Genomic DNA, 26,351 nt, shown 5'->3' on the forward strand with positions numbered 1-26,351 from the left:
GTCCTGGAGCTCATCATGTAGGTGTAGCAAATGAACGCGAATGCTATGGGACATGCAGTGGATTCGACTCTGAGACTGTTTGACACACTGGCTCTGTCCTCACTGAATAAAGAGGAAGCCAGTGGATTACCATTTGAAGGTTGTGATTTGCAGTTCCTCACTTTGCTATAAGGGAAATCCTCAGCAGTGGATGTGTAAAAAGGGGAATTAGGGGGAGATTTTACACATAAAGGTCAGTTTAATCATCATGATCAGCCTGTAAATACCCTTGTACAATGTCCTCTGTGGCTGTGAACAAAACTCTGTCAAGTCTGAAAAAGTGACCCCAGATGATGTCATCAGTTATCTTGGCTTGTTTTTGGGGATCTTTTTTTTCTTTTTAACAGAAAGCACTGATGGCAACAAATACATGTTAATCAGGCAGAGGATCCAGGGTTTGGGGAGTTTAATGTCCAGATAGGACATCACTGCTTCTGCTGCTTTAATTTTTTTTTATTTTTAAACAACTTTATGGAAGTACAAAATTGGCTGAGTATCCATTTAATTTTATTTCTCGAATGCTTTATGGCCTTTCGAATTCCATAGGAATTCCAATATGCTGTTTTTCAGTACATTGGCTAGTTGAAAACTGTGTCAATATCGTAGTTAGGGGTTAAATACTAATTAAGTTTGGTCTCTTACAGAAAACATGAATAATTATCTGTTGTGCAAAGACTAATACCTGAACTGTAACATTTTGAATCACAACAATCTTGTCTAAGTTAGGGATCGACAGAATATGAATCTTAATGACATTTCAAAAGGAGAAAATTTGTAATTTTAAAAAGATTTGGAATGCAGTCGCTACACAAGTGATTATCTGACGTCTCATCAAGTACCACCTTTTGGTCACAATTAAAATTTGACCAGTACTTAAGTTATGATATGACTATAATATTCCGAACACTGGTCAAGATCATTGTACTTTTGTTGATTATCAAGTTTTACAATGTTAATGTGCTAAACTAAGCTAGTGAACAAGACATTACAATTACCTAACATTAGCATGTTCCCATTGTTTGTTAGCATGCTGATGTTAAAATTTAGCTCTCTGCTGCGCAGTCACAACAGCCTCACAGAGCAGCTTGCCAGTAGACGTCTTGTTTTCACATCAATGCTAATTCCTCTCCCTAACCTCTAAGTCTGCTCCAGTGCACGCTGCAGTCTGCTACCTTCACTGTGTACCTCAGGCTCATGCAAATCACTAACCAGGCCTCTACATCCTGTGGTTATACTGCATTCCCCTGCCAAATGTCAAAATGAAAAATCACTTGTGAGAGCTTTGCATCTTACTTGTGCTGACCAGGTCCATTCTGGAGCAGTCATTGGTGTCTGTTGTAATGGGGCAGGAGTAGACAGCACCTGTTTCATTGACATTTGGTAGAGAATTGGCTTTCTCTTTGGGTGCTCCTGCAAGAAGCCTGGACGCACACAGACAGGCAGAAAGAAAGAGACATAAAGATTACTGGATTATATCAGAGCTTTTTTAATGCTGTTAGACAAAACAACATCAGATTATTTCCCAGATAGTCTTTCAAGTATAAACACAGAGAAAGAGTCTTGCGGATAGCACATTTGAATATGAACATCCTGTTTCCGTATTCCAACTTAGACATAGTGTGTATTTGCTTACAGACACCCGCAAACACACTCACAAACACACAAACACACACACACACACACACACACACACACACACACACACACACACACACACACACACACACACACACAGAGGGACTTAGCCAGTTCACGTGACCTATGAATTAATGGTGGTCAAAGTGGAGCAGTCAGAGAGTGACCCGTGACAAGTCTGGGCACCACACGCACACACAGACAAGCTTCTTGGTGATGGACCTGATCTTTTTGTCCACTCACCCAGACAATCACCTACATCAGCACCTTTTAACACACCACCGGACTTTGAAGTAGAGAGATTACCCCCTCTACAAGGCTCTGCCCTGGGACACACTGTTTACTGTCAGCACAAGATTTATTAGCCTCACTTTGAGGGCGGAAGGTGCAGACAACCTTGTTTACAGTGTGTGTGTGTGACATACAGCCTGCTCTTCTGTGTGTGAAACAAAAGCATATAGTAGTGCAGTCAGTGTGTTTTCTCATTCAAACTTTGTGAATGTGTTCATGCGATGGTGGGTGGAAGTTGACATGCTGCTGCCGGCGGTGGAAAGTGGAAAATGGTGAGTCAAGCTGTAAGTCATTGCTTGTGGGCATTTTAAGTGAAGGGCAGCTACCACTCTAACATGCACTGATAAGCAAGAATAAATACAGATAATGGGCGTTAACTTAAAAATACACCTTTACAGTAAGGTCATTGTGTCTTTAAATCAAAATGTCTCTCATGAGTCAACTCTGCATTGTTCCAACTTGATATTTTTTCCAGAGGTGAAACATGACGAAAGGATGAGACATACTTGATGTCTAAGAATGAACAAGGAAAAATATTTCATAGATTTTGTTATATATTTTTTATAGTTGATCCATGACTCTCACACGTTACTCACAGGTTATGCAGTAGGTTTTCATGTTATACAAACAGAGTGAAACTGTGTACCAGGCTCTACCACTCCACCACAGACTTCTGTATTTATACACACCCGCACACAGACAAAATGCCCCACATACATACTTGCAATCTAATCATGAGAACGTCTGAAGATCTCAGACACAAATATTTTCTCTTTGATGTGTCACCTGGACGGACCCAGAAAGTTTGTCTTTGCGTGGAAATCAGGCATGTGAGTTTTGTTTTCACCACTGACCTTAGATCAAATAAGCCCATTTCCGATTTGGATCTTATCAGAGATGACAACATCTCTAAACTTAGTTTGGGAGTTGTGGCATAAAATTTACTCATCCAATCTCATTTAACCAGGTTGAAGTCATTTGCACCAGAACTTTATGAAAGTGACATTGCATCGTTTGTGTCTATAAAGGAGACCTATTGCGCTTTCCCTTATTTACTGTGTTACAATGTTAGATGTGTCCATAAAAGGTGACCAAAATTTGAAATAATGAGATGGTGGTTTTTTTTTTTTTGCAAAGATAAGCAGCTATCAGCTTGTGATGGATTTCTTTATATGATCATGCGTTTCAGGAACGCTACTGCGAGTGTTCACATTACGTAGCCTACACTACAACATGTAGCTATATGCATAAGTCAGGGAAACATGTAATACATTTTGCAAATGTTCATTTCTTCTTGATTTCGGATCATATTCCTGCTACAACACATCTTGCTGTGAAGCTATGGTTTGGAAGATTTTACTGGTGATTATTTCAACAAGCAAATTCTGTCATACTCCATTACAGTCATTATTTCGTCTGCAATGATGCCGCAAAGACACCAACATTAGTTTTCTTTTTTGAGCGTGTTATGCCTAGGTCAACCCATTGTGCTGTGGCTAGTACTAACTCTCAAAGCATCAATATGATGAGTAATAGTCACTCACAGCACAGTAGGCCGGGACTAGACAGAACACTTGGGAAGGGCTAACTACTTCACTACATTGTCACCTTAGAATTAATGGGTTCTATCTGACATTTTCATCAAAATTAGGTTAATCATGTGTGACTATATTGACTTTAAATTTAGAAAACAAAAAGTTTCATATCATTTTTGATATCTAGAATGGAAAAGTCTGAACCATCATTCTCAGGCGGCAACATGACACACCCACTTAATGACACAATACACCCCCGTCATAACATGACACACCCACTTCACTACAAGACACTCCCTGTTGTAGCCGCAACGTGACCTACTTGATTCACATAGGGGGAAAAAAAAACTGTGCAAGATGCAGATATACGGAATACCTGGAAACACTGATCAGTCGAAGCAGACTGGGTTTTTTCAGGAGGGGGGCTTAAAGAGAAAGACACTAAAATGAAGTGTCTCAAACAGAGGGTGAATATAAGTGTTCCGGACAGGATGAGGAAACTTAAATGTTTCTGAACATTAGAGCATGTATGTTCCAGTAAAAAAACATGAACCTGAAAATGAGCATAAGAGTTCCCATAATAGGTACAATAAATAGCCCCTTACGCTGAGTATTTTCCACTGATGCATGAAAAACAGACTTCCTGCAGCCATCATTTGAAACAGAAAGGCACAATTATGTCTTCTTTCTGCTACCAGATGGGCATTATCAGCAATGAATCAATTACCTTGCCACAGTGATGACAACCAGCTAAAACCAAGATGGCCTCTGAGGGCCAGCAGTTTCCAGTGGACTGGGAGGAAGAGGCCTTGGCTCAGGTAATCATTCAGTAATGTAGACAGCATCTGAGATTCCACAGAGGTTTGCAGCAGTTAGTGTGACTGGCTGATATGTGGAGAATCAGGGCCACAGAGTCCCACTGTGATTGTGGAGGCCCCATCTGTAATCTACAGTATGAGTGTGCATGTGTGCTTGTGTGTGTGTGTGTGTGTGTGTGTGTGTGTGTGTGTGTGTGTGTGTGTGTGTGTGTGTGTACTTTCATACAACAGAATATGTGCTACACCTGAGAAGTAGTGTTGTCTGCATACATGACTTGCCTGTCTACTTCCCATTAAATCAGGAGTCACAGCCACACAAACTGTTTCTCAGCTGTAAACGGCACAGTGTCTCAAAACACTCACTTACAAGGTCAGCCATTCCTGTGGGAAAACTGAACGAAATATCCAAAGCATTTAGAAAGAGCAAGAAAGAAATGGGGTCAACTGAGAGAATAAGCAAGACTGTTATAAAACACGTAGAGGCCAGTTAGTGTGAACTTTACACACACAGAAAAAAGCTCTGAGGAATTGGGACACAAAGTCCAGCGCTAATCATGCATGCTTTAGGTAGGCTTGGCTTACTATGCTTACTGCAGCAAACCAGAGAGAAATGACATACTCACTGTTGTCTCACTGTCTCATTCGAGCCAGGTGGGTCACCTGTGTTTGTTGTGAAAATTCAGAGCTGCTGATTGATGCCATCAAGTTTGACATACAGTGAGGACACAGCTTTAAAACGAGGAGGTGGTATTTTCATGCCGGTAAATTAATTAAAGTGGTAGTTTGACATTTTCCGGAAGTACGCTTACGCGATTTCTCGGAGAGAGTTAAGAAAAGATGAGAAACTGTATTGTCAGTATACTGCTGTACAAGACAACAAGCCAATAAAACTGCAGTTTAGATGCGAAGATTGATACTACTCTCACATCTGCACCATTAACATGAAACTACAGCAAGCTATCTGTTAGCCTGGCTTAGCACAATGACCAGACACGCAGGAAAACAGCTGGTTTTAGTAAAAACGTAGGGCTGTATCAAGTTCTTGGCTGATTGTCGGTGGCGTCCGATATTCATCTTGATGACAGTCATCAGCCTGTTGGCCAGTAAGTTGACATTTACTGATGGTGGTGCATGATGTGTTTCTGCTGTGTCACATCAAATTTGCGCGGGCTAAACGATGACTGTCAAACGTCTCTGTGAAAATAAATGCAACTAATTGAGCTCATTCAAAGGTAGTGTGATGAAGGGCTAAATTACGTAGAAACAGTTACTTTTTTTACAGTGTAGATTTATTTCGCCAGCACAAAAGAGGCACTAAATAACAACAACAAAAATAAACAACACATATAAACATCTGTATTGGTATCTGCGTTCAGCCAAATTGTTATTTTAAACATTGGTATCAGACCAAAATTTAAAAACTGCTGCATCCATAGTTCAAAGTCAACAAAAGCCAAGCTCACTAATTGACATGTTTGTTTAAAAGAGCTCTATGCGACATTCAGACAAGGACAGGATTGCCTGCACACAGCTCTAAACATAGAGCTGGTTGAGCCAGTGGCTATCAGCCAACAGTGCTTACACCATAAACAGACATAACAAAGGCAACAGTGCTGACAGAGATTACATTATTAATCTTAAAGGGAAACCAGAGGGCAGGCATTGCGCCTCCGGTACAAAAGTGGTATCCACTATATTAGGACAGTGCAGAAAGCCAATTAGCTAGCCAAGAGGACACACACACAGGAAGCCAAATACACCAACATGCACTAAAATGCATACACATCTGGACCGGCTACTACTAAAAAAGAACAGAGGAGCTCAGATTACACACACATAAGCAGCCTGACTTATATTTCGCTCAGAATACCATAGATCCACTTTATCTTTACATAGCAAATAGTTGTTTGCTGCTAATAATGTTCTGAAAGTAGGTGCAACCTTTTCCTCTGATATGACAAAAAGTATCAGTGATATCTGTTATCAGATGAATACCCTTCTGCAAATGTCAATAAAAAAGCTGTTTTTTTTCATATTGATGACCTCAGTTTGTCAGTTATTTGAAGGAATTTGAAAGGATTTCCCAAGTCTTTTCAAGTCATCCGGAAAATCATCAGAACCTGAGTTCCAAAGAGTTGACTGGACTATGACAACACACCTCATATCCTGTCCTGTGCACTCTCCTCCTCCTCCTCCTCCTCCTCCTCCTCCTCCTATCTCCCTCCCTGCTCATCACCTCCTCATAAACAGGCTGTCAAAGGCACAGAGAAGGGAAGGGAGGAGGGAAACCTGCATTCCACCTCTGAGGACATGTTGAAATTTGCCCCCTCTGCCTCACAAGTGATCAGTTGGTTAAACCAAACATTTACTGTGGTGAACACACCCAGTCAAGGTGAGTGCGGTCTGCATTCTTGAAAGCTGGAGTTCAGAAAAACTCCCAGGGGAAGGGAGTTTGATAAACTACTGTATGTCCATGTCTGTTTAGTTAGACAAACAGAGGTCAACTTATCTAATCCTGTCAATTACTGCTGCCCACCACTGCTCCTGACAGTGCCAAAAAAAGGAAGGGGGAGGAGGTGTTGAAAAAGCAATGGAGTGATGGAAGGGAGGAGAGAGGAGTGGAGTGAGTCTCATGGGAGAGAAAAAGAGAAAACACTACAAGGCCTTGTCGGTTTGGTAAACATCCATCTGTCTATGAGACACTCAACAAAACACATGTCTCTGGTAGTTAATTAAAACTAAAGCCATAGTCTCCCAAGCTCTCGCCCCCCACCTGTCTGCTCCTGACTCAGAATAACGCTGAAACCAGGAAACCCAACTTAATTAAAGATGACTAAACCTTCCTGGATGACATGTTCTCTCCAATTCACAGACTTTTGCAAGACTGACAAGAAGAGACAATGTGCAGGGGCCAAGTCAGCTGTGGTTACCGAAGAAAGAAATGTGTAATTTAGAGTATTTCAGCTAACTAGCATCAGAGCCCAAAAGAGTTTTAAATTAGTCAGTTGATTTTATCGACCAATATTGACCCATCAACCATCACCAAGTTTGTTTTTAAAAGAACATAATGTACAAAGAGATGCTTAGAGTAATTTAAAATGATCAAATTCCCAAAGAAGTTTACTGTTTCAGCAGACTGATGTCATTTTTGACAATAAAGGTTATTGTTAAACTTCAAAATACCCTGCCCTCATTACATATTTTTATTGCAAGTATTTGATAACCATATCTGAGGGATAACTACTTTGCATAATTGTATATGTAATATCAGTGGATATGTAAGTATCAGAATTTTTTACTCCCCAATATCAATATTTGCATTGGCTCCAAAAATCCAGTACTGTGAGGCTCTAGCAGGGAGAAAATGGAGAGAAAATGGTAAAGAAAAGGTTGCAAATCAGCGATGTATATAAGAGCTATGTTACACCTTAACTACGGGAAATGAATTTGGCGTTATGACATGTTACAAGGAAGGTTATCATGTGAAGATTACCCAAGCGATTTTATTACACACAACAAAATTTGGTGATTTTTCCAAATCTTAATATGATTTTTAGTAAATCAAAGACTTTTCCAGATCTGGAAAACATGATTGTGAAATTCCATGACTTTTCCAGGTTTTCCATGACTGTGGAAACCCTATGTAAGTATTTAAAAATGAGTAAGTGAGAGAAAGTTGGTGGCAGAGACCACATATTATATCTCCTTTAAGTGTGTTTGAGTGAGTCGGCTTTACACAAGTGATGGATCACCTCTCCAGATAAGGCTTAAGGCAACCTGTTTGTCACAGGGTGTGTCGGCGGCCCTCGGGGCAAAGAAAAAGAAAAAAGGCTTCACATTGGAGAACCTCAGGGCCTGTTTTTAACTATCAGTCATGCAGCTCTTAAAGGATCCACTGACAAAAACACACAATATATGCAAGAAGTCATGACTACTTTTTAAAAGTTTATATTTTTCTACCAATTTCACTCCTTCTGCATCACTTTACAGCACAAACAAGTTCTGTGGATGATGCACAGGTCTTCTGCAGTTAAAACTGTGATGTCGGGCAACTCAGACCCATTGGAAACAAGTAGACACATGCAGATTTTGCCCCTGGTAACCAGGTATTGTGATGAGGATACAGAGCGAGGCTGGTGGAAATGAACATTGTTAAGGAGGTCCACTGATGTGAAGAAGAGAGAGAAGTTTAAAAGAACTGTGAGCGTTAAATGTGTGCCAATGACATCAGGATCCCCGACACTGCTGATAATTTTCACTGCATAAACTGACAGATTGTGCAATATAACACAATCGCTTTGTGCATGTGAGAACAAAATATTATTCATTATTTTCACGGTGGATACTGAAACATTACAAGTTACCAACAGGCTGTCTGCAGGCGTCACCACAGTCTATGAATCAGAACCACCTCCACAGCTGCACCCTTTGTCCAAATATGGTCATTTCTGGCACCAAAAATCCAAGATGACAACACCAAATGCCAATGGAGAACTTCAAAACAGGAGCCCACAGACTAACTGTTGATGTCATGGTATCTTTGTCCATTATTTTATAGAGTCTATGCAAGTAATGCACATTAGTAAAGTATAAAGTTTTGTTGTTGTTTTTAAGGAAGGTGTGCTTTTCATGTTCGTTTTTTAAAACTGCACTTCTGCATTTTCAGAGTATATTTTTGAGCCAGTAATTTGCTTTTTAATTCACTATATTTGCCATTTATACCTTTGTAAAAGTGGGGATTGAGTGTAAGGGAGAGAGCACTCAAGTAGCACTTTACTGCCAAAGTCAATTTCTTAGCTGACTCTAAGAAAAAGTAGCATGACCTTGTCTTTTGACTACAATGAGATGATGACAGAGCAAAACGAAAAAACAATAAGCAGCTTCAAAGGACAATCTCAGACCACATCTGGACACACTTTTTATACCAAAATCTAAAAAATTCAACAGTTACATGATAAAGTGCTATCTGTATCTCCCCCAAAACACTGAGATTTCTGCCTTTCAAAACCTTTCTAACCTCTACAAGCAGATTGAAGTAAGTTGCACATACCATGGGTGAAACCATAGTAAACTAGATAGCAGATGTAAATTAATACTGGTTTACAATAATCATTGCCGTTATAAGAAAGAGAGCAGTATAAAGGAAAGGGAGGAGAGAGAGTGGAAGGTTGTTCATATCCCCTTTGTACATCCTATTTGGTTTATCAACAATCTGCACTACTAAAGTGCTGTTTTTTCATTACTTTCAACTGGCCTGCACACCTTAAAAAATAATTTTAAAAAAAGTTATTTGTGCTTCATGTGGTACTTTTTTACATTAACTTCAGTAGGATTCTTAAATGATAATTTTCAATTTTACCTGAATAATTTTTTAAGGTGAATGGACTTGCACTTGTAGAGCGCTTTTCAAGTCAATCGAACACTCAAAGCGCTTCACCCAAATTCAAATTCACCCATTCAAACTTAGATTCAAGTGCCACCTGATACTCCGTTTTTATATAGTGTATTCACACACAATCACACGCTTATGAGACAGCTACTGGGAGCAATTAGGGGTTCAGTATCTTGCCAACTTTGACATACGGACTGGAGGAGCTGGGGATCAAACAGCCAACCTTTCTGAGCCCCAGGAGGAAGGAACTGTACTTTTACTTGAGTATAGATTTTCAGTACTCCGTTCACCACTAGTGTTTTTGCAACAAGCTGGTGCTGCTTTAGTTAGGTAACACGGAACTGGAGTGCATGTTCAAACGTCAAAAATGAAACACCTGCTGCCATCAAATAGCTGCCAAGACGGTTTATCAGCTGAAAGGGAAGACTCATATGTGCAAGTGATTGTGAATTAAGAATGTTAGTTGGAAACAGACATTAGCCTTTGCTTCAGCGTACTAACAAGGTCTGCCTGCTGAAGAATAAAAGTGAAACAAACAAGCAAAATATGAGTAAAATAGGTCTGCTTGGGTGAGCTTAAACCAGCTGAAGTGAAGGAAATATCAAATGTGGAGAACCCCTGAACATTTCCTGTTCAACACTGTAGCACATGGCAGGTCTTGAAATTGCCAAACAAGTACAAGCAAGAAACAGGCATATAATCCTCAATCTGTTTAACACATGCACACACACACACCTATACTGCACCCTCAGTATTTTCAGGATGGTATAAAGTTATTGCACTACAGGCAACACATATTGATTCCAGGGAAATACTGCCACTTAGACCCACTGAGCAAATAAATGGAGATAATACTAAATGGAGCGACTCAATCTGCAGATTGAATTAAGCATGAGGACAGGAGCAGACAAGGTCTTTTTATGCTCCTAATGACTTCACTGAAAGACAAGAGGATGGTTGATATGATAGACATAGTGTGTTAGCGTGCTGATATAAAAGGGCATGAAGTCACGTGACGAGTGCGACTGTGTGCAGTTTAACTGTATTACAATAGCACACTGATAAATCTAGTTCTTTGTACTTTCAGGAAACACTCTCACAAAGCAGTAGGTGGGGGGTGAGCACACACATTGCTATCAGGCTATTCACAGTAAGCACGCCTAGTCTTTAACAGACTGTGAGTCTGCATGCACAGAACATGGCTAATAGATGAGTCCTCTCTGGGCAAACACTGATACATCAACTTGTTGCAAGTAAAGTCGGTTACGCAAACCTGCCCTCACTGAAACTGTACATCTCAGGACTTTCATATTTTCTTCTATCACTTAATTCTAAGGGCTGGGCAATATGGTGTATATAATTACTGAGATAAAAATTAAGATATTTTCCAGTATTGATTTATATTATGACATGGCAAATGTACATGAGGCCAAAGTCTTCGGTCTTGTGGTAGACAGATGAATGTTCATTTAGGACTATTAGTAATGTTAATACACTAAATCAAATGTACCTGGCCGTGTTACCATCATTCTAAGGCTCAAATATGTTTTGTGGCTCCAAATAGATTTTTACTCATTTTTTTGTTTTGGTAAAAATACTCTTTTTTTTCTTCTTTTGATAGAAAAGGTTGCCAACACCTGACCTAAACCTAAACCAATCATGACCAACACCAAAGTGTCTTAAGACCGAGACAAGATTAAGACTTAAAGAGGCTGAGACCAACCTTTTGATTTTTTTTTTAAAAATCAAAAGGAATTGCAGAAGTGAATTTTAAATGTGGGATCATTTCTTTGTTTTCTATGAGCAAACACCCAGGAGCTCAAATTATTAGTTATTATTATTAGTTATATTGGTTAACCATCCTATTTTGGACAGGAAATGTAGTGTTATCTTTGCAGTTATGGACTTGGCCAGTCTTGAAAAAGAATCCTGTTTGTCTGAGACTGAGACAAGACCAAGTACAAATGCACTTGATTCAAAAAGGGGTCTTGAGGCCGGTCTCAAGACCAAGACCAATCTTGTGCACTACAACACTGGGGTAGCCTACAGCCTCTTATATTAAGACAAATTCCTTCATAAAACTGACAAAGGGTGTAAATGATTAACAAACCATGTACAAAGTGAGAGGAAGTCAGTGATGAATAACTGTGGACACACCTAGAAAACCATGTGCACATTGCCAATTGTGTTTAATTGTAACATCACATAAAAAGCAGTCCACCTGGTGGGATCCAGTCAGAATACTGCTCCATTTCCCTCCATTTTTTGTTTCTAAAAGTGTTAAATGTTTGTTTTTAAGCCACACGTCTCTGACTAAGTTCAAAGCTAAGACTAAGAGCAACTGAGCTTTTTCTGCCCTCTCATCTCTGTCAAGTCTTCCAAGGCTGCTTTCAGCCCAGTGAGGCTCTCACAACGTAGCTGTTGATGGTGATGTTAGATGTTTTATACAAAGAAGCAGACTGAGCGTACATAGGGATTACAAATGGAGGGGAAATAGCGGAAATGAAATGCTTGCGTCATTGTAATAAATGATAATTTAGTCACCGGGGGAAACATTTTTGATGGAAATGAAATGAAATGCATGCTTTACTGTTGAACGATTGAATAGTGTCAAATAAAATAAAAGATCAATGGACAGACACACACACACACACACACACACACACACACACACACACACACACACACACACACACACACACACACACACACACACACACACAGTCTAACAGGGTATCTCAGCTGGACAAACATCCTGTTTGAAGACCACCATCTGCCATTGGTGAAACAGTAACAAGAGAGCAAACTCATTTAGACCCAGTGTGACAAATTAAACATGGCAGGTCATCGCCTGATAATAAACTAACTCACTTTTCATTAGCAACAAGGAAAACCTTGTCTGACAAGGACAATGTTATTTTGGCTTATGTCTGCAGGTTGGTCTACAAAACTACGCCCACCCACGTCAGAGTGGCGACCCCCAGTGCTGCAGATGCAGACAACACAGTGCTGCTACACACGATTAACACACACACACACACACACACACACACACACACACACACACACACACAGACATGTATATCTACCAAACTGACAGAGAGAAATACACGCAAATGTGAGCACACAAACAAGAATACTCAGACTCGCAGCTGGACTGACCCTGGACACATGTTTCTCAGTGACCCCACACCAGCTCACACACCATGCAGCCATAGCAGAATTCACAAGAGACTTGCAGTATCAGTAACAACATTTCCATTAACATTTTGACCCCAGCTGTATGTAAAGGGGGGAGGGTTACAGGTGGATTACCTCACAGCTGTAAAGGAGCAGACAGCAGCAGCTGTTAGCGTGCCTGCATAGTGCCATGTTTTCACTCAAATGTTAGTCATCTTAAATAAAGCAGTGCAGGTGTGTGCATGAAACATCTGTTTTTTACCTGCTGAGGCTTGATAAACGTCTGAAAAATTTATCACTGCAGATATTTCTCTTTATCTATCATATATTTCTCTTATTTTCTAACGTCTCAATAATCTATGTAATGAGAGGCCTTTTGTAATTGATTTTTGATACATTTTGCAATTTTTAACCTCTCAAAACCTAAGCAAAGTGGCTTGAGGGACTAAAAAAAAATCCCAAAAATGAGCAAAAAAATAACCTGACAACTAGTAACATAAATAAATAAAAAGATTATTTAAAAAAAATAAATCTAAAGTTTAAAAAAGAGAAGTGTTTAAAAAATTAAAATAATTCTGTAACCTAATTTGATTTTTTCCCTTGACATTTTTCCCTTGCTTTTTAAAAATAATTTTCTAAATCTACTAATTTCTTGCATTTTGTGGAACATTTCTTACCAAGTTGCTCACTGGCTTCTGGAAGCACAACTAAAAAGTTGATGTCACTCCAGGTTTCAAAGGGTTAAGGACAGACAGCAAGTCACCACATTCGGTGACTTCCACATACACATAGAAAGTGTAAACCTATACTTCAGGATCGCTTCCCCTTCAAAGATGAAAAATGGCATCTATAGTGAAAGGTATTGAGGCATATAGTTTTTCTAGCTGCAGGTAGCCCTCATTAGCCCGGAGGTCGGCTACACCAGCTTCTTTTCCATGCTGTTAGAGGGCATTTGTACAAGAAGGGGAGAGAAGGGGGATCTCTTACAGTTTTGTTAAGATAGAAACTTTCTTCACTGCAGGTATTTCCAATGAAAGACCCACCATAGAGAATCTCCTCTGTGGAGATTAGCAGGAGGCCCGATGTCCCGCTGGGATCCATTTCAACATGTTATTAGAAGCCGTCATTCATTCGGCTGCTACACAAAATGCAGCCCGTGCCATTACCAACTGATTGGATACAGGCAATAAATACCAAAAAGATTAGGGCCAGTCACTGTGGACACACTTGCACTTAACTTTGGTGAGGTGACAGTTGCAGTGGCTTAAACTCCAGTAAACTAGAGGACTTCTGAATTACCTCTGAATTATCTGGTTTTCAACATTTTCATTGTTGCGTACCACTTTTAAATAATCATCCCTTTATAATGGGTTAATAGGCTGTATCTCTTTCCATTAATTATGTTATATTACATTTCATGATTATCACTTGGATGTTTTTACTGGAAAATAAATATGTATATGTAATACAATGCTATAAAAACAAAATGTACTAATAGTATTCTTTTGTGTATGATGTGACTAAGGAGAGTTTGGCAATAATTGCAATATATACAGTATTTAATGTATCTCACTATACATTAACATAGTAAAAACAGTGTCATGTTTTTAACAATCTCTAGTTAGTTCCAGCACATTTGTATATAATAGCAATTTGGAAACTTTTCAACATGTCCCCCAAATTGAATTTGCAATGCCTACATTTCACTGGGACACATCAGGAACAACTTTCAGCTGGTTTTCATGTATGACATATATGAGGATCTAATGGACAACACAGTATTGTTATTTGGAAATGTTTCACTGTGGCATGACACCAGTGCTCTGATAGTCCCACTTCAGAGACAAAGACCTCTAGCATTTCTTTGAGGGGGAATATTGGCTCACAGCCAAGCTGAACATACCCACCTACAGCATTTACATTAGCCTGAGTTACAGCACGTCATATATAACACATTAGGTCATTCAGTTTAAGCTATACTCCATCCAAAACTCTACCTTCTGAGTGTTAAACTGAGTCTCCTGTGCGGTGAGAGGAGCAGCGACAAAACAAAAGTTGCGTTTCACCACTGTAATCTATTGTAACTAAAATGAACATGGGGTCATTGTTCGATATTCAGGGCAGGTTTTGCATGGGGAATCACTTTGCATTTAAATGTCTTTCCAGTAAATTAATTCCTGTCTTAAACAGACTAAAGCTGAAGTTTACTCTAGAGGATGACTATGCAGATGTACATCACACCATCTTCATCTGCTGCATCACATTAAATTTGCAAAACAGACATTTAATTTAGGAGATTTAATATATCTTAAGAAATGAGAAGGTAAACTTATATGATGCCCTCTGGCAACCATTTATTCATTCATTCATTATTCATTTGGAGAAAACAACAGTTTAATGCCATTTGCAGATTTTTGTTACCAACTAAATGTAGGATCCATTGATTTAGTTTTGGGAGTCTTGGGTGGGTTGTAGGGCTGCCCTTTTAAAGTAGGAGATCTGAATCATCAGTCAGAGACCCTCAATTGACTGAGATTGCTTCAACTCGAGCAGTCTTTTTTTTTGTTTGTTATTGCCATTCAGCATGCTGTGTAGTGTACTTTAGGGGATGTTTGGTTCCTACATTTTGCTGCAGAGTGAGCATTCTTCACTTTCACCCCACTCTTTAATTAAAGCAGCTGTGGCACGTTGGAGATACTTGACACAATGGGAGAGAAAGGCTACTCTTCTTCTTTGAAGTACCAAGTTAATACACTACAGTCTCTGGCATTTGTTTGATATCTATCGTCGGCAAAAAATGTTGTGCATTTGCAGTCTGTTGTTAGCGGCATTCGGTTGTTTGCTATGTGAATGACGTTGTCTCACTGAACATCCTGCTCATGCCAGTTCAAACTTTAAAACTTCATATGGAAAACAAAACAAACCATCAAATATTCGTGTTAAACTTCCAAATCTGATTCAACTGTCAAATTCTGAGCCAGGTACAGCCCTTGTGGTTGGGTGCTTTGTGCCTTTTGTTTTGTTTTGTTTTGTTTTGTTTTGTTTTGTTTTGTTTTGTTTTGTTTTGTTTTGTTTTGTTTTGTTTTGTTTTGTTTTGTTTTGGGGTTTTTTCCCCCTCTTTTCTGTCTTTTTTTTTTTTTTTAAATCCTGGACGAGAGCAGTGTCTGTATTATTTTTGCAAGTGCGCTAATTATCTTCATGCTACATTTGTATATTAACTAAAAAATTCTGTTTATCTGTACTTGCTAACGATTTGTGCAAAGTGACCCCACTCTCAATAAAATGCTTTAAACCATGAGGTTTGAAGGAAAGCATGTTTCCATGCATGTTCAAACCAAATAACAGACTGTATGTCTATAAACCTTACAGCAGTTTAAACCTCACAGCAGAACGGGGAAGACCCCTTCAAATTAAATGGCTGACTTTCATGGCCTCGGGCCACTGCAGTCAGACAGAGATGAGCTGGAAAAGCAAAGGCACTTCAACTCTGATTAAATATTCATCAGTCAGAAGAATTAAACTCTTCCTCTCAGGTCACAGAGGTTCCCACCCATAAAATTAAAGAATCTTTGTCTGGTGAAGGACGAACAGACTGTTTTTAAAATTCGAAGGGCTTGTGTGTGTGTGTGTGTGTGTTCCCCAAAAGTCCCCAGAATCACTCACTCCTGTCTTGTCTCAACCTGAAACCTGGCAGGTTGTGACTGTGCAGAGAAGGGTAATACATTCCAAGCATACCATGGGGTCAGGGGACTGGAAGAGCCAATAGGTGGCCAGCTGACCGCCCAGTCCCTCCTCCCTGCTACAACAGAGAACAAAAAAAGCCCTCTCAGGAAAAATCTCTCAGAGACCCTAAATGGGTGATTTAAAGAGAAGGGGGGAGTGAATACCCCGTACAAATTGGCCTCAGGTAGCTTTTAGATAAGTCAGGTGGAGCCCTTCCCCAAAAAGAAGCAATGTTGGTCTACGAATTGGTCATGCACCCCGCTCAATTTGGAAAAAATAACATTTTTTTAAATTGCTTCAGCTGAGCCAAAGTACACTGCTAGATTCAGACTAATTAGATAATAGCCAACATCTCAAGAGGTTAAGGAAAAACTTTATTGCACTCGCTTTATTGCAGAAGTGGGAGTGGAAACTCTCTGTCTTGACTTTTATCCTAGACTCTGTTTGACGCATGCATGCACAAAGAACAGCCACTTTAGACATTGTACATGTCACGACTGGTATATATGCAGTGTTCTCGCATTTTTCAAATATTCCCACACTTGCTTGCTGCGATAATGAGGAGACATGTAACAAACAGCTCTGTGGTGCGGTGAGACGGATCTGGGGCCACAAAAGAAGCCAAACGTCACAGAGGAAACAGACAGCACTGTAAAACCAGCCCAAGTCAAACATGAAACACACTATCAGCACATTGTGATGTGTCTTTACAGAATCACAGAGTATTTACACAACTAGGTCTGACAACTACAGGACATACTGCTGGCTCCACAGATTACAAATGGGCTGTTGAAAACTGCAGAAACCATAACACTGTAAATTAATATACTCCATATTGCAAAAACCTTTTTTTAAATTCAAAAGTGAAAGTGAGATTTTGATTGCAGGTATGTAGGTTACCACATTCCTTTTGAATCACAGGTTACAGTCACACAGAGTGGTGCAGGAATGTGTCCTAAAACCTGGAAATGAGTTAGCATTTTAGCATATCTGGTTACCTCAACTTGCAGTCAAAGGGTTTTTGATTGGCTTAACGTCAAGCTAGCAGAGAGGGCAACACGACACAACAGCAGCGGCCTTCAATGGTTCCTCAAGTTTGAAGGATTAGTTTGAAATTTTCTAAGAAACACTGATTTACTTTCTTGCTGAGAATCACGCTTAAGCGGAAATACTGGAAACAAGGGGAAACAGCTTGCCTGACTCTGTCTGAAGGCATACTGAGCTGCAATTAGTGAGATTCAGAGATGCTGGTAGGTGGATTTTGTAATTGTTGAAGAGGGCCAGCTATCTGTTCCAAGTGTTTCCAGGCTTTGTGCTAAACTATGCTAAGCGGCAGCTGGTTGATTCATATTCTCGACACAAAAAGAGTGCATCTAAAGACCCTGACACACTGAGCTGACAGTCAGCCATTGGTCAATGTCAGGCTTTCAGTGACCATCCACTGTCATAGTTTTTGTGGTACCCGATTGTGGGCCCGATTCACCATGTTGAAGTGAGCCCATCGCTTTGTGAAATCAATTGGCAGTTCAGCTCAATGTATGAAAGCATAAGTGGAAGTGAGGAAAGCAAATATAAGACTTCAGTCAAGATCGAAACAAATTTGTTACATTAGGTAAGATTTTGTCTTTAGCCATTGAGCTATTTAACAGAAATGGTTTGTAAGTTTTTGTTTAACTTTTTACTAACGCGTGGTAAATATTGTTTTTTCAACATCAGGTTGTGTTGTTTACGTGCCTACTAGCATCTCAAATCTGTTCTGTCATTCAGTTTCCTTTTAAGAATAATAAATACTAACTATCTCCACCTGCTGGTATGGAGAGGTATTTCCTCTCACACAGGCAAAGAATATAGATGGTAGCTGGCTGTTGGCTTTGTGGTGTGTTTAAGTGCAACTTCTTGGACGAGACATGTGAGGCGGCTCACCAGTCGGCCCTTATCGTCACCAGTCCTTTTATGTCAGTTTGGTGTGCAATAACTCTTAGTAAGAAAGCAAATAGGTGATTTACCCAAAATGTCAAACAGTTCCTTACTTAATCTAGAAGCATTCGTAGAGCATTATTCCTGAAATTAATCCTTAATCACCAAATTAAAAGCTGCAATGAGAACTGAGCACAAAGTCACTTAAACCTCTTAGCAGTGGACTGATGAGACATTTTACAGCCTACTTGTCCCTACAGGCCTCCAGCCTGTTTACCACAGCCATGTGCGCCCCTTCTTGGGTTGCAGTCTGCGGACAGTGACTCCATCCCTCTGGAGACAGAGCCAAGATGGCACATTGATCAAATGTCAGCAAGACAGTAGTATCCATTCTATAAACTAGGGGAAATCTCTGCAGAGATGAGGCTGATAAACTATACATTCACTCTCACTCCACTGGTGACAACACAGAGGATGTGGGCCCTGGTTTGCAATTTTCTTCTTCCTGCATTAGCCTTCAAAGCAGGACACAGATAACAGCAAGTTACGGACATGCCGTGTGATCATGGATGGGGAAGGATGAGGGGGCCACTGTAATTGGCTGAGGGAAATCCTACACTAAACAGTGATACAATTTGAAGATCTTTCATATAGAAAAGATGAAACACACACATTCTTTCCTTGAACATCAACTGTTCCTAAAACAAAAAACAGTTCATGTAAATCCTCCCAAACACTGTTAACTCCACATGAGCATTCATGTCTCCGTAATAACAACCTACAAGTGTTACAGGCCAATGAACACCTTTATTGCGAAACACAAACCTACTTGTGTCTTCGCTGAATGTAATAGCCCCAGGAAAGGTGGAGAGAAAGTAGAGCGGGCTATGTCAGGACTTTCTATGCATTTCCAAAAAGGCTATGTGGGCCTACAGATTACAAATATAACATTAACAATATTTTAAAATTCAATTTTTCTAAGTGCTGTAATGACCTTAAAAGCCACTTCAGATTAGGGATGCACAATACTGGATTTTTTTGCCAATATCCGATATGTCAATATATAACAACTCATTTGTCCGACAAAAGATAATGATATCAATATATCCACTTTTTTTTTTTAAATTATCCAACTTTTTCCCTGAATCCTCTGACTGAATATACCTCTTTATCTATATGTCTGTGCCCTGCTTTATCTTTATTTTTATATGTATTTTCACATTTATTCTTATTTATTTTATCATCTGTTTAGCCTGTGTTTTATTTTCATTTTTTTTATTTATATTTCAGATATGTTATTTTGTTACCTGTGCTTTATCATTGACCTGCTTTGTACATGTTTGCTGTCAATTAAAAAAAAACAAGGTTAATAGAAATCAGCATGTTCTCTGATTCCGATATTTCATTTTTAGAGCCAATATCTGCCAATACCAATGATGTGCCGATACCACTGAGCATCTCTACTTCAGATTGTGTAATGAACTCCACAGCATAATTTCACCTGGCCAAGAAGTTTCGCCTGCAAGTTCCTCTCAAATAACAGGAATTATAAATCTAATTTTGTCAATTGTATCTTTTTTTAACCATACCAATGAGTCAAAGTTTGAGAATGGTACTTTCAATGACTAGATGATTGAATGTTTTGGACTAACATGAAAGAACAAAAAACAAAAATTGAATTGGAGATTGGCCCATTTTTCGCATACAATGCATGTGTTTTAATAGCTCAGATTCCTGTTTGATGTGAGAGCTTTCCACACATTGACTGCAACACAATGACACATTTTTCTGATCCAGGTACCAACTTCCGCCAGTCCACAATTACGGGACTTTGATCAAATCTTTAACGCATACTACGTCATAGGCTCAAAAACGGCACACTGCGCTTGAAAATGGTCTCTAGGGGTATATGCGTAAATAAATGTGCTGGATATCAACCGCTCTGTTGCCATTTAAACAGGTGGCACTGGGGATGAACTTTACATGTAGAAAAAGGGAAGTGTGTGTGATGCGAAGGAAATTATTTAACAAGTAAGCGTAGAATATAAACGGGCTACAGGTGTTAAATGCAATATTCTGCGGCGCAATGAGCCTCTCTGACGCGCACAAAATGGTTGTTTTTCGTTCCGCCACCTGGTCTAAAGCAGGTGCTTAGTCTGCGCTTTTTAACCTCAAAAGGAATAGGAAGTAAAGCATGCACAGCTGATAACTTACAGGTACTTTCTGGAGCCCTGTAGATGCAGAGCTACGGAGAATCCAAAGAAGCTCCCTTTGGTTTTCCCCTCTTTGATCACAGGAAACCGTTCATCTATGTTAAATCCACTGCAGGTTTGCGTCCCGTGGTACAAAGCCAAAACAGCGCACAGCAATAGTCTGGGAGACATATTTGGGCTGTTCATGCCTCGCAAGTGCATTGGGTTTCCCGCAGATCCACGATCAGCGTGGGTCCGGCACGGCAGTCTCCCGCAATGAGCTCCAACAGGTAGCTTCACAGAGACCTGCCCATTGAGAGCCGACTGTCTCCCCCTCTCGCTCTCAGTGTTACTGCAAAGGTGTCGGTGTCTGCCTCCCTGTGCTTCTCTCTGCCGCCCTCCCCTGCTCTCCCTTCCTTCCTCTCTGCCCTCCACACCCATTTGAAACAAGTGCACTGGCTGCATTCACACATTGCAGTGTGGTTAACTGTGTGAAACCTCCGTCTCTCGCCTTTCCCCCTACTTGTTTCTGTTTCTCTATTTCACACACTTACATTTTCTTGCTTTCCACCAGTTCTGTCTGAGGACAATAAAAGTTTCCATTTCACTTTAAAAAAAAAGTTATAATTGAAGCCTATTTTTACCGGGCTGTATTTGGACTCCACATGGAGTAATAAGCATCTGGCAGGTACAGGATAGCAAGTTACCTTAGAAGAAATTGGTATTAGTGCAAGTGTCAGTTTTTAAGTGTTTTTTTTTTTTTAACTGTTTAATTTTCAAATCTTTACACTTGTTAGAACTTACCCAAGTAGTGGGGCATGTTGCAACAGTGGATTCCTTGTAACTGACATTAAATAATGTAATCTGTAGTGGACAAATAAAGGTACTTTGAGTCCAAATTTGAGAGCTCTAACAGTGAGTTACAATCCGCGTTACAACTATTCCCGTTCTCCCCTACATTTTGAGCAAAACTTCCATCAACATTTAATTAAACATTAGAAATAGCAAACTTTGATTTTCCACTCTCTCATTTTAAACACATTGCACTCATTAAATTATTATCAGCTTGTAAATATGTTCATTTCAGTATTTTCCCTATAGGAGTATAAAAAAATGAAGATGCTCTCTCAACAAATAGCAAGACAGCATGGTATTAATGTGTCTGAAATTACTGTCTGTTGAACTTTTTGCACCTATCAACTGTGAGAAAGAGCATACAAAAGCTTTTTTCAAGCTTGTTAAGTACTTAAATGGAATTGCATTATCATAGCAAATGAGCACATTTTGTGTGAGAGGGACTATATTATGAGAGTCAGGACTCCTGTCAAAACTTCTCCAAGCAAACTAATAGACGCATGGCCCGCCCTCACATGAGCACTCTTGTGACAGCCATCCCCTGCCTCGCTCCACTGCCTATCACTCAAACTTATGGCTTCCAATAGGCAATTCATTAAACCCTTAATCCCCTTAGAGAGTTCACAGAACAGGCCAGAGTTTTTTAAAGCATCCTTTCCTTTCCATGACTCCCCCTCCATCTGCTTTTCCCTTTTTCGTCTGTCTCTCCAAGGAACCCCCTGGTGTCGAGAGAGCAGCTGCAGCTCCATCTCCTCCGTTTGCTTGTGTCTTCACAGCAATGTGCGATCTTTCATCAAGCCTGCTTTATTGGCCGACTCCTGGCTTACATCTGGCATCACTGACCTCTTCTAATGGATGAGCCAAGCTCCCGCTCTGCATCTCCTCACGCTCCAAGAGTTTCTCTCACCCAGGGGTAATCTCTCCATTCCCCTGTGAAATAATGCTCTATGGGAATGTAGTTCACTGTGCACCCTCCACAGGTCACCTCCAAAAGCTCTGTGTGTTTCAAGAAGCACTGCCTGTTTATTCATAACATAATCTGTTATTAGACTCAGAGTGGGGAAATTTGCATCGTTTCAGCGTCACAGGGGATAGAGCAAAACAAGAAGTATAAATTTAACACAAAGCATTAATATTATAGAGGTATTTATGTTCCTCAATAGAGTCTTACAGGTATTTGTGTGCCCGCTCTGTGTCAAATAGTAAAGCCATCAGTGGTGGAATACAACTAAGTTCACTCACTCAAGTCTTTGCTTTCCATGCCACTCTGTACTTCTACTCTACTACATCTCAGAGGGGAAATATTGTACTTTTTACTTAATTTCTCTGACAGCTTTAGTTACTCGACAAATTAAGATTTTTGCATAAAAACATAAGAGTTTATTAAATATTAAATTACCAAAAAGTTTATACAAGTACAACGGTAACAATTAGTTGATCAATCAATCAGTGAATTCACAGAAAATTAATTGCCAACTATTTTGATATGGTTTGTTGTTGTTTTTTGTTGTTGTTTTTTTTTAATAATTTTGAGTTTTTGGGATTTTATCATTTTGATGTTTGTTTTTTGTTGGGGGGTTGTTTCTTTAAAAATATTTTTCTTCATTGATTTCTTTTAGACTGAAATGCAGCACTCCTGATCTTTGTCAGAGGTCATATCTCTTTCTGTCACTGACCCTACCCTGTACATTTAAAATCTAACATGAGAGAGTTAATCCAGGCTTAAACATTGCATTTGCATTTTCATACTATCTACCAAACTGAAATGCTTTTCAGCTCAAAGGTGAGCGCACAACATGCCAGTGTATACACTGTCAACATCCTGTTGTTGCCTTATCAAGACGTGCATCTGCTGCAGCACTGACGTAGAACAGATCCATGCGATTGTACACACAAAGGCCCCGCCTGGCCACCCTGACTCGACACATGACAAACATCCTAAAAGATATATTTGCAGATAGGAATTTAAAGCAACCAAACCACTGCAGACAATCTGACCTCACCCCTTATTTTGTTCTATGTGATCAATTCCCACTGGCGAAAGGGTTGGAGATCACCTGATCCTTCACCCCTCTGGGTCTTAGACCCACCCTTTTGTCATCTGAAAAGTGTCACTCTGGAAAGGTGACAGCTGATACTGACAAACTGCGCTTGACTTTATTGGCAGAAAAACGATACACTCTTGTATAAGGTGTTTAATTGCACTGAAAGCCGTTGGTAAATCAGTGGCTGTTTTTAGACTGTTAAACTAGATTGTACCAACAAGAATTAACTTTTAAACCTGATTAAATCCTGGATTAAGTTTTAACTGTGTCACCAAACTTTAAAACTGTCTTAAAAATAAGAAAGAATTAAAAGCCCTCTTCATCTCAGTTTAGTTTTTACTCTAAACCTAGATTCAATTTAATTCTGTTGCACCAAAACTAAAACTCCAGTTTAAACTGTGATCCAGAGTTAACTCTAGACTTGCTGCTGAGGAGGTTTAACTATTACAGTGGCTGCCTTTTTTAGATGGCTTGATTATTGCAAAATAATCAAGTTCTTCAAAGAAAGTTGAGAGAAACACTCAACCTACTTTTATGATGATGATGATGAATTTTTCTCAAGATACCAGTTTTGGAGCTGAACAGGAAGATCCAGCCAACTGTCAATCATGGCAGTGACAGAAACACAGCTATACCACTGACTCCTGAGATTTTATGGAACTGTTTTTTTTCAAAGGAGGAAACATTTGAGCCTCTCTGCCAAGCCATCATGAGAAACTGAGCCAGCAACATTTTAGCTATTAACAATGTAACATTTATTGTTTCAGAAAAGCAGCTGTTTAAACAGTGATTGCCCCCCTACACCTATCTTGTACAAATTTATTTATCCAAGTATTTGTTGCTGTTTTTTTTTTTATTTCAAAAAATAAAATATAATATATAACACTTATCCCTATTGATATTGAAGTTTAGAGTTTAAAGTCTGTTTAAATAAATACACTTGGATTTACTAAACCAAGATTAATTTAAATAGTGATTATGGTGATGATGTATAAAATTATAAATTTCAGTATTTTGTAATATTATCATTTAAACTTAGATACAATGCTTGTCCCTATTGATTAACTTCAGTTTAAATTCTGTTAAGATTAATTATTAATGGTGCAACAGAGCTCTGCTTAATTTCAAATCTGGATTTAACCTATCTTTACTAAACTCTAAATAAGAGCTAATCTTAAATGAAATTAATACTTATTGGTGCAACCCATCCATAGAGTTTCTTAGTGGGTCTACTGAAATATTTAAAAGTACAAAAAACTGTATCTTTTCACATAACAGCAGCTAGTTCTCTTGCAGTCCCTGCCCAGTGTTACAGTAGAGAAAAAAATTAGTTCCAGCCTTTAAATGTGTATTCCCCAGACCCAACTGTAAGCCAACACTGGTCTCTGTGAACCACGAGGACAAAGACCCGAATGCAGTTGCTCCTGCCCCCTGAGTCCTCTGCTCTACAACCCTCCAGCCTTAACCCACACAACACACATGGAATGCAATTTGCAATTTATCTCCCAGTTTCCTGTTTTTTTTCTACACCAAGCCCACCATACTGTCCCAGAAAAAAAAAACCTTCCTAATTCCTCTTCTCAGTATCCCTATGTTTTTTTTTCTGCCTCATAATATCCATTTAATTGAGGAGGTTAAGCCTACATACTTATAACATCTTTCCGCTCAACTTTCCTGCTGCTTTGGGGTTTGTTGTATATCCCGAATGGCTCCAGTGTTGAGGGCTGATGGGACGGGGTGGGATGCTATGTGGAGCTCCTGATGTGAATGTGTGATAATAGAAATGGAGCGCTTATTGTAAAGCAGAGCAAATGCAAAGACTGAGTGCATCAGTGTGCTCAATAATAGTCTCATTACTCTTATCTCTGGTTATCCAATAGGCTTTGTGTAAAGTCTTCAGGCAGACGGTTGGAATAGAGTGAAAAAAATAAAGTGAGAACTACAGAAACAGCCTCATGAACATGAAGTAAACAAGATTTTAGAAGAAAAAAAGTCCTCAAAATAACTGGATATCAGCCTCGTGTTGAATTTCCATGAATATTAATCCGCATTACCAAGGCTGGCGAACATATCATACAGAGCAGGACATTGGTTGAATATGAAACACAGCACGCTCTCACACCGAGTCCTCTCTGCACGGCGACGACAGAGCTGGTCGTTGCCATGGAGCTGGGAGTTGCTATGAAGCCAGTATGTTCTGAGCAGTGGTAGAAGACAGTGTGGTCTGTTAAAAGTCCAGCCAGGGCTCTAGCTGGGCACAGATGACCTTTCAAGGGTATAAAACATGATCTGCTCCCTGTGCGCTAAACCACAAATTTACCACAGAAACATAGGCACATGTATGCAGATAGAGGCTGCACATGCACACAGTGACAACAATAATATGTTATAATAGCAACAATAACGCTGTAATTTTGTCCCATTGTGAGGACAATGGTTAAACCCTTGAAACTTGACTAAATTGGCAGAATTTCTTTATGTGAAGAAGGCAATAAGTATCTTAAGAAGAAATTGCCTAAACTTACCAAGAAATTATTAAAAAGCTAGAAAATTACCTGAAAATTTGCACAAAAAAAGAAAATAATAATAATAATAAAATAATTAAAAATCCAAGAAACTTGGAAAATGTTTCAAAAATGTAAATCTTATTAACTTTATATATGTAATAAAAGTTAGTCTGTTTACTGTTTTACTTTTCTCCCAATAATTTTCTCAATCTTTCTCTTTTT

At 39.4% G+C, this 26,351-nt stretch overlaps 1 protein-coding gene across 1 annotated transcript in view; it reads right to left on the bottom strand.

Annotated features, from left to right (window-relative positions):
• itga3b (integrin, alpha 3b) overlaps window positions 1-21,125 on the bottom strand; it is a 38,961-nt gene extending 17,836 nt beyond the window's left edge. The window contains exons 1-2 of the mRNA XM_042508044.2: window positions 20,745-21,125; window positions 1,333-1,460 (exon numbers count right to left, since the gene is read on the bottom strand). Coding sequence (XP_042363978.2) covers window positions 1,333-1,460; window positions 20,745-20,944 — 328 coding nt within the window. The 5' untranslated portion in view covers window positions 20,945-21,125. The remainder of the gene's footprint in view (window positions 1-1,332; window positions 1,461-20,744) is intronic.
• Window positions 21,126-26,351: the final 5,226 nt, after the last annotated feature.

This window comes from Plectropomus leopardus, chromosome 19, assembly GCF_026936395.1.
Source record: "Plectropomus leopardus strain MGB_pleo_1.0 chromosome 19, ASM2693639v1, whole genome shotgun sequence".
Taxonomy (NCBI): domain Eukaryota; kingdom Metazoa; phylum Chordata; class Actinopteri; order Perciformes; family Serranidae; genus Plectropomus; species Plectropomus leopardus.